The 9,834-nt window shown below is 52.1% G+C and overlaps 1 protein-coding gene across 1 annotated transcript in view; it reads left to right on the top strand.

Moving 5' to 3' along the window:
* The first annotated feature begins 2,829 nt into the window (after nucleotides 1-2,829).
* The window catches only part of KCTD10 (potassium channel tetramerization domain containing 10), a 24,387-nt gene continuing 17,382 nt past the window's right edge, over nucleotides 2,830-9,834 (top strand). Inside the window, exon 1 of the mRNA XM_004709538.2 lies at nucleotides 2,830-3,038. Coding sequence (XP_004709595.1) covers nucleotides 2,831-3,038 — 208 coding nt within the window. The 5' untranslated portion in view covers nucleotide 2,830. The remainder of the gene's footprint in view (nucleotides 3,039-9,834) is intronic.

The raw sequence follows: 9,834 nt of genomic DNA, 5'->3' as shown, positions 1-9,834 counted from the left end.
TAACAGGTCCCAAGTGTGTGAGACGAGGTCTCACCGCCCTTGCTTCTGAGCCACGGTCTGCCTGTACTGCCCGAGACCGATTTGGTTTTGTTTTAGCACCCTTTGGTCCTTTCTCCGGAACTTGAATGCTTCAGTTCTTCCCTATCCGTTGTCCAAATTCCAAGGCTGTTAGGATTTGGACTTGTGTTGAGTCAAGTAGGGCTTTGCTCTGGACCGGCTGCTGTCTGAAAGCAGAGGCCTTTGTGTCTTAATAACCCCTCTCTCGGAGGCAGGAAGAATGTCGCTGCCGAGTCGATTCCGACCTCTGACCGGCTCTTGTGTGCAGAGGAGCACTGCTCCGTGGGGTTTGAAGGAAGCAGAGCACCAGGCTTGTTTTCTGAGATGCCTCGGGGCGCATTGAATCGCCAACCTTTCAGGAAGAAGCTGAGTGCTTACACCATTTCGCCCTCCAAGAGGCAGGCGTCTTCTGGAAGACTAGACCAAGGAAGGCCGAAACTGCTCTTGGAAAGTGGTAGCAAGCACTCGCATTCGCCAGGATCTGGGGTGCTTGTGTTTGGGACACTCGTCTGCGTGCAGGCTTCCCTAGGGAAGTGGGCCTGGTGGCGAAGGGCCTAACCACGAGGCTGTTTGCCCAAAGGTGGTTCCTTTGAGCTCACCAACTGCTTCATGGGAGAAAAAGGTGATAATCTGCTTCCAGAAAGACCTGGAAACCATGTGGGGCACTTCTGTTCAGCCACAGGGCTCGCCCTGTGTCAGAATCAGCTGGATAGCGGCAGGTGCAGGTCGGGGCAGACTTGCTTCCTGAATGGCCTTGTCCGGTGGCCGGGCACCGTGAAGACCTTTCTGTCCAGTGGGCACCCAGAGCCCTAGCTCCTGACAGGAGCGACTCTGATCTCTCCCCGCGTCGAGCCCCAGAATCTGTGAAGATGCAGCCCACTCTTGGTGGTCTTCCCCAGGTGTCGAGGTTTGCCTGTTCACTCACTCTCTAACACACACCAGACTCTGAAAGGGAAACAGTGGCCAGCCCAGAATCACATGCCGGGCAAAACTGACCCTCAGGTACGATGGTGAAGTCAGGTCGGGCATTCCCAGGTAAACAGGAGAGAAGGAAATTTGTGCAAACAAGACCAGGCTTACAAGAAACACCAAAAGGGGTTCTCCCGGCACCTGCGACCCCAACCTGGTTCACAGACTTGACAGCACCACCCAGCAGCCAGCCCAGGGACAGAAGCATCCAAAGTTCAGCAGACCTGCAAGAGGGCAACCAGGGAACCAGAGTTACCAGTTTGTCGTGAAGACGGTCACAAAGTAAGAAGAGGGAAGAGTGTGGTCACAGAACTTCCAAATGGAAAGGAAGTCAAGTAGGTTTTGCGAATTTGAGTGAAGAAAAGGGAAAATATATCATGAGAGGGAGGTGTGGCAGGAGTTAAAAGCAGAAGTAAATACTGTTACGTATATAATCCTGCAATAACAGTGCTCTCCCGACTAAATGTATGGACAGACAGGCATGCTGAGAGGGTGTTGGGGGAAAGTGGGGATATGCTCCCACACATAAATAGGTGGATTTGATGGGATGATGGTATAAATAGGTGGTTTGACAGGATATTTGCAACCAGATCCATGCATGTGGTGGAGCATTCAGTTGTGAGAGCTTCTTGAGCTTCACTCATCCCCTTGGGGTACCGAGTTACTGGGCCTGGGCGCTCATGACCTTAGTCTCGGGGGACACTAAGGTCACTTGGCCTATCATAGTCCACATAACCTACTCTCCGCTTTGGTGAGTCGTGACTGGGATCTTAAAGCTCACGCACAGCCATCTGAGGTACAACCATTGGTGTTTCCTTGTCTGGAAGAAAGAGTGATGGAAATTGAAGACCCATGAAAACCATTAGTCCTCGGGATGAAATGGACCTCACAGACCTCAGTCTCCACAGCCCTGAGACGAGAAGAACTAGATGGTGCCCGGCTATAAGAACTAGATGGTACCTGGCTACCACAACCCGCTGCTCTGCAAGGAATCCCATTCAAAGGTCCTGGATGGAGTGGGAGAAAGAACAAAACCCAAATTCATGGAAGAGCCTGGGCTGGCTGCTCAGGTAGGGGCTGGTAGGATCCCTGCCCCTGAGACTATAGCTTTCGGCTACCATTTGGGCTGGAACTACCCTCCCTGAGCTCAGTTTTCAACCAAACAACAGACACATCCATAGGGGGCACAGTGTCACTAGGAGGTGTGCTACTTGCCCATTTGGGGTCGAGGGGACATCATTTACCAAAAAGACAAAGTGCAGAAAGGTCAGGAAAGTTGGCTCCGTGGAACCAGGAGTAGGTATGGGGTGGGTGGTGATGTCCCGTGAAGGACGATGTCACATGCAGTGGATGAGATAACCGATGTGTCAATCATGGGATATAAAACTGATTGTCATCTCTAAACCACCACCCAATTCACAATACAAAGTTCTGAGGAAATAAAAATAAATTTTCATCAGGAAGAAGAGTTAGTGGCAGACTCAAGGCCACTGTCTGAGGGGATCATCTGTGGGAGGGGCAGGCAGGGGCATCCACCTTTCCAGGGGACACCCATGACCTCAGTTCCACCCCCAGCCCCAGCCGTGGCCTTGTTCTCATTTGCCCTCTGATTCTTAAGTCAGAAATCCAGATTCTCCGTAAACTGGCCGGATGGGGCATAGACTTTGCCAGTTTCTGGGCAGTCAGTGTATGATACGAAGTAAACCAAGCAGTTCTATGGGGCAGATTCAGCACGCGGGTTTGGGGGAAGGGGTGTGCTGGGCCTGCTGTCGTGACCCTGTCTCCTGTTTCGCCACAGGAAGAGATGTCAGGAGAAAGCGTGGTGAGCTCAGGGGTGCCCGCGGCTGCGACCCGCACCACTTCCTTCAAGGGGACGAGCCCCAGCTCCAAGTACGTGAAGCTGAATGTGGGCGGAGCCCTCTACTACACCACCATGCAGACGCTGACCAAGCAGGACACCATGCTGAAAGCCATGTTCAGTGGGCGAATGGAGGTGCTTACCGACAGTGAAGGTAAGACCACCTCCTCACTTGCAGGGCCCCTCCTGTCCTGGCATCCTGCACTCCACACTGGGCCAGGGAGCAGGGACACACTTGGTGGAGGACCTGGGCTAGTTCAGAGCGCAGGTTGAGAGGGATCAAGGAGGACCTCCCTGAGCAAGTGTTGTCTAAGCTGGCATGTGAGGAAGAGTAGACTGAAGCCGTCGGACAGAGGACTCTGGTAGCCTTGACTTGGCTGTGAACCAAAAGACCAGTGGTTTGGACCTCCAGCCTTGTTGCAGGACAAAGGTGTGGCTTGCTTTCTTTACAAGAACAGCTTGGAAGCCCTAAGGGGCAGGTTTGCCTTGTCCCTGTGGGGCAGTGCCACCCTGCCTGTAGGGTCTCAGAGTTGGAATTGACTTGACGTCTGGGTTTATTAGGAGACTGGTGTGCCAGGCAGGGTTCATTCTCTGATCCTAAGAAGGCTGGACACCTGGGCGGTCCTTGTTAGGCTGTGTCCCGTATGTATCCCGGGACAGTGCCAGGCTTCAGCTCTCCATTTTCCTGGGCTTCCTGTGAATGCTTATCTGCCCCACCCAGAAGCCCAGTAGGGAGATAACAGATCTTTCTATGGGTGGGAGGGGCTCATTTTCTATGGCATACCCAGTCCGAGCCAGCACACTAGCGCCCCGCGGCAGTAGGAAGCCGGCCAATCTGAGATTGCTGTGATCTTCCGCCCATACTTACTCTTTGAAAGCAAAATGGAAGCTGCCTGGCTCTAACCCAAGGGGTCCTTAGGGCTAGTATGCCCCCCACCTTCACACACACACACACACACACACACACACACACACACACACACGTCCCCCCCCCGCCCCCTCCCCTCATGTGTGCGCACATGCACGCACACTCCCACTCCCTCCAGTGGGTTGAGGAGCATGCTCTTAAGGCGTCCAGGGAACGCAGCCCTAGGCTTGTCTGGAGAGCAGCCTCCTTAATAGCATTGATCACTGCTGACATGTCCACAGCTTGTAGTTTGGGGCACTACTTTGAAGTAATAGCCACAGCCACTCTTGTTCCATGTGATAAACATCTCAGGGAGGTGGGACATGCTTTGTTTCCTAGCTACAGAGTCAGAAAAGATAAAGCCATCCAATGAACCCAGGTTTCTGCTTTTGCCTTCTGCAGTCTGGTCTGTTGCTGGGGACAGACAGACAGCTCCCAGATCAGATCGCCTGAGGCTGCCAGCCTTGTCTTCTGCAGCACACTTGGCGCTGAAGCCCTGGGCTGTTTGTCTGAGAGGGTTTTGAAGGCAGCTATGCTGCCAGGCAAAGCCACCTTTGGTCTAAACTTTACCCTTGGGTTGACAAATTGGCGTGGACTTTGAGAGTCCTACAGCTTTACCTCAGGCCTCAGGGAGGCTACCACAGAACAAACAAACAGATCCATCGTTGCTGTGTCACTCGCACCCCTCAGCCGTGGCGTGTGGTAATTTTTCCAGGGGTGCTGTTGCTGCGTGCATTCAAACCACCACCAACCTTTCAATTAGTCGTCGTGCTCAGACTGTGTGTGCGACTCAGGCACCTTGTTAATTTTGAACAGACAGGAAGGCCAAGTGCAGCTCTACCGTGCAAGTGAGCGGGCAGGAGAGCAGGCCCGCCGAGGAGCTTGATGGTTAAAAGAGCAAAGCGGGTGAAGGCACAGAACAGTGTTGAAACGTCTCCAAAGACGCCTGAGGAAGTGGTTGCTTCTCAGGAGCAGACCTGGGGCCCAGGGTGGGCGCCCCCACCGCCCACTCACACACACGTGGGCACGCCCTTCTGCCTGTTTAAGGTTTGCACTGGGTGCCTGTAGTTTCTAAACAGAACACAGGACCAGCCCGACCTGGACCTGAGTCCCGGCTCTGCCCGGGGAACATTGATGGAGATGCCTCTGTGTACAGGCACTGTGCTTGTCGTGAATCACTCGCTGTTTACCAGCGGGGTGCCCAGTGGCTCCTCAGTTTTAAATTGTGACTGATAAATGGGTTGCGGGGTTATTGTAGAGCAGCAGTTCTCAACATGTGTGTCGTGACCCCTTTGGGGGTCAAACGACCCTTTCACAGGGGTCACCCAAGACCATCAGAAAACATATTTCCAATGGTCTTAGGAATCGGGACACGGCTGCTCTGTCTCCAGGTGGGTCCACCCACATGCAGTACTCCCACCAACGGGTACCCGGTATGTACACTGACCCATGCTACACCACGCTTCAAGACAACATTTCATTTATTTGTCATTAGAAATAAATATTTCACAATATAGAATTACATATTGTTTTTGTGATGAATCACGATGCTCTAATGATGTTTAATTTGTAACAATGAAAACACATCCTGCATATCAGATATTTACATGATGATTCATAACAGTAGCAAAATGACAGTGATGAAGTAACAACGAAAATAATGTTATGGTTGGGGGTCACCACCACATGAGGAGCTGTATGAAAGGGTCACGGCATTAGGAAGGTAGAGAACCGCTGTTGTAGAAGGTCGGTGGGAGCGATAGAGGGCACTCACTGAGAGGACTCAGCAAATGAGGACGGAATTATTCCAGATTCCAGCTCCTCTGTTCGGGCAGGGAGGGGGCGGGGCCAGCGGTAGGGTACAAGGATGGTGGGGGAGCAAGACTGAGGTTCTGGGGAGAAGCAGGTCTTAGCAGTGTGTAAAGAATTACCTAAGATGATGTGTGTAGGACAGGTGGCACTTTGACACTGTACCTGTATTCTCAGAGTGTGCGTCAGACGGACTCAGTCGCACCTAGCAGCAACCTGTGGCAGGACCAGGTCTGGGGCAATGGGTGGTGGTGATGAAATCCCCCCACAGGTGGAAGAGAGGTTAGGATTCCAACACCATTGTGTGTGGGGGGGGAGGAGGGTGCGAGGGAACCCAGAAAGATTCTGTTCTTACAGTGCTCTGGTCTCCATCACCATTGTAGCACCTTTCCTGGTCAGGGCTGGACGTGGGCTGCCTGCTGTCATCTGTCCATCTGTCCCATCCCTGTTACTTGGCACAGTATTTCTCTCTCTCTCTCTATATATATATATATGGTCCTGACCTCTTGCAGATGTGTTTGGAATTCGAGAGTGTGTGAGTTATAAATGGTGAGGACCAGTCATGCATCTTGCTCTGCCTTCGTCTCCCTAGGAAACCAGAACAGAAGTCCGCTTCGTGTGTGGGGAAACGTACCTGGAAGTTGGCCGTCTCCCTTTGTAAAACCTCAGACGTTCCTTGAGAGCTTCTGAACTTGAATAACAGAGCAGACGCCTCGGTGCCACCAGTCAGCCCATTGCCAGGGGCGCCCTCTCTGTGTGTCTGTCTCCCTGGGCATCATTCCCTTGCAGAGGCCACCGCTAGACTCACTTTAGGGTCTCCTGCTTACCTGTGAGTTGGGTCACTTTGAAGCTGAAACTTGTAACCCCCCCCCCACACACACACAGAGCAGAACATGAGATGCCATTGGACACAGGGTGGCCTGGGTATTAGGATGATTGTTTTTTTGACTGCAAAAATACACAAGCAAAACATGCACTGATTCAGTAACTTCCCCGAGGACAGTTCAGTAGCATTGAGAACATTCTTCAAGTTGTACAACCGTTCTCCCCGTCCTTTCCCACGTTACCCCACCACCCTCAGCATAAACTCACTGCACCCTAAGCGCAAGCTCTCCCTTCCTCACCCCCATCCCCACCCCCGGTGGTCGTCCTTGTTAGGTGCCATCGAATCGGTTCCGACTCATACGAACCTCCATCCAGCAGGGCCACACACTGCCGCCCTCACAGCCCTTGCTGTACTTGAGCCCATTCACTCTGCCCGTCATCCCGGGGGAGCCTCCCTCTTTTTCTGTTGACCCTCCACGCCCAGTCCTCCTCCAGGCACTGGTCCCTCCTGGGAACAAGTCTGAAGTGGATGAGATGAAGTCTGAGCAGCCTCGCTCCTAAGGAGCCTCCTGGCTCTGCGTCTTCCAGCACAGGCTAGTTTGTTCTTCTGGCAGTGCCCGAGAATTCAACTGCATCCGTTCTCCGCCTTCCCCTATTCATTGTACAGCTTTGGAATGCATCAAGAGGCCATTGAAAATGCCATGGCTCGGGCCAGACACCTCTTCGTCCTCAGAGGGACATCTTTGTGCTTGGACACTGGAACAGTCTTCGACAAGACATTTTCCCGGTGCAGTAATCTGTTTGATTTCTTGACTGCTGCTCCCCCGGGTGTTGATCGTGGGTCCAAGTGAAATGAAACAGGTGACAACGTTCAGGTTTGCTGTTTAGCATGATGTGCGTTGCCTGTCGAGTTGTGAGGGTGTTTGCTTTGTTGATGTTGAGACGGGAGGGCTGTAGTCTGAGCTTCATCAGTAACTGCCTCAGGTGGTCTTCGCTCTCAGCAGACAGGGTTGGTGCCCTTCCGCCCACCCTCAGAGGCTGTTATGAGTCTTCCATCCACCCTGATGCTGCGTTCCTCTTCCTTCAGTCCAGCTCCTTAGGGCACGCAGTTGAGTGCTGTAGTTGTGTGCCGTTGGGTCAGGGTGGCAACCGATGTACAACAGCTCAAAGAAGCATGGTGCAAGGATACAAGCCTACCATGCACACCTTTCCTGATGTCAAAGCACACACAATGCCCCGTGCTGCCGCAGTGACTCCTCTTGGTCCAGGAACAGGTCCCTGGTGAGCACAGTTCACAGGGTTTGGAATGCCCTTTCTTTGCAATGCTGCGCATAGTTTGTCTTGATCCACACAGCCTTGGCTGCTGTCAACCAAAACCCATCCGACACTCGCCTTGGTAGCCGTCGCTCTATGCCCTCTGAGTCTGGCTTAACTTTCGGGCAGTACTGTTTTAGAATTACCTTCAGCAAAATTTTACAGGCAGGTGACATAAGTGATGCTGCATTCTCATTTCCCTCTCCAAAGAGCCAGCGTGTTCGGAGCCAGCAGGACAGCAGGAAAGACAGACTTCAGTGAGGAACCAACGGCCTGACTTGACTTCTACTTGCTTCTTCTACCAGGCCAGGCACTTGAGCTGTTTCAGGGGAACAGATTCTTATTTTGAAAGCAACTAAGAGGTTTTCAAACTGAGCATGCTGATTGAGGTCTCGCAGACAGTGTGCCTGGCTCCTTTGCCCTTATATGTCCAAAGTATGCTTCCTTTGCCGCAAGCATTTCCTGACTGCGGGATTGGGCCCAGAGCCCAGGGTCGAGGCTGTCTATTTGCGGCCAGAGACTCTGGGCCTCCCTGATTTCAGGGCCCCTCGCCCTCAAAGGGCATCCAAGGCAGGACATGGGTGTTTCCTTCTGGAAGCGACTGAATTGAGGTGGTCGCCGTTTCTCTTGCCAACTGGGCTTCTGATTTTCTTCTCAATTCTGGTAAAAACAGCTTCTCTTCAAGTTCCCGACTCGTGTCTGCCTGGTGGTCTGGCCCTGCTCACCCCACTGCATCTGTCTTCAGCTGTAGGGAAAACAAAGGAGCGAGCCTCCTTGTAACAGATTACTCTTTCTTTAGAAGAAAAGAAATTGAGCCAGGTCAGTAAAGAGGCCCAGGTGAACTTACATATGGGCTTTATTTGCCCCGAGGTCTAAGTTTCAAAACAAGTTTTTTAGGTTAGCTTACCACTTAAAAATCCAATTTTGTCAGTGAAGCACACAAACATCGTACTGTGTCAGCTCATGGTTGAAAATCTGGTTTTCTGGCCTTGCTTAAAAAGTTGGGAGACGAGGCAGCGCTACAGTGTCTGTGACAAAATCGGCTCGATGACAGTGGAGCTTTTTGAAGCAGCTCTGGGCTCCCCTCTTGTCTGGCCCTGCAGGGCAGCAGCTAGCCGCCTCCGCGCAGCCCCCGGAACGCAGTTCAGCTCGGGCTGCTGGCCCTGGAAGCAGCCTAGTGAATATTCACCCTCCATCAGTATTTACTTTCTTTCTTGGTAAAAATTACAATAAGGTTGCCCATTGAGTGAGTTCTGAGTCACAGTGACCCTGTCTGTACAACACTGAAACACTACCTGGTCTCCCACCAGCCTAGCCTCACAGTTGTCACATCTCAGTCCACTGTTGCAGCCACTAGGTCAGCCCATCCCCTCAGGGCCTTCCTCGTTTTCACTGCCAACCCCCCCACCCCCCTTTTACCAACTAGGATGTCTTTTTTCAGAGACCGGTCTCTCCTGATAACATGGCCCAAGTATGTGAGATGAATTCTTGGTATTCTTTCTCCCAAGGAGCACTCTGGCTATACTTGCTCCAAGACAGATCTGTTCATCCCGTTCCGTACTCTTCTCCAGCACGGTCAAGCAAATGCGTGCACAGCAAGCGTGTGCCCCTTCAGCAATCCTACATGACCGGTTCGGGGACAAGGACCACACTCCTCACTGGGTGTCGCTCCTGCCGTCTCCAGAGTATTTCATTACCACGCGTGCAGACCCGCTGCCTCCTAGACTTCTCGTCTCTGCTGTGGCCACGGTGGTCACTTTGATCTGCTGTCGAGAATGGCTTTTTCTTTTTTTCTTTAATCATTTTATTGGGGGCTCATACAACTCTTATCACAATCCATACATACATCAGTTGTGCAAAGCACATTTGTACATTCGTTGCCCTCATCATTCTCAAAACATTTGCTCTCTACTTAAGCCCCTGGCATTAGCTCCTCATTTTAACTCCCTCCCTCCCCACTCCCCCTCCCTCATGAACCCTTGATAATTTATAAATTATTATTTTGTCATATTTTACACTGTCTGACGTCTCCCTTCACCCACTTTTCTGTTGTCCGTCCCCCAGGGAGGAGGTTATATGTAGATCCCTGTAATCA

The sequence above is a fragment of the Echinops telfairi genome, unplaced genomic scaffold (assembly GCF_000313985.2).
Source record: "Echinops telfairi isolate 266 unplaced genomic scaffold, ASM31398v2 ScPeMD7_7412;HRSCAF=8450, whole genome shotgun sequence".
NCBI classification, from domain to species: domain Eukaryota; kingdom Metazoa; phylum Chordata; class Mammalia; order Afrosoricida; family Tenrecidae; genus Echinops; species Echinops telfairi.
The sequence above is the reverse complement of the archived record's forward strand: the minus strand, read 5'-3'. Positions and strand labels throughout refer to the sequence as shown.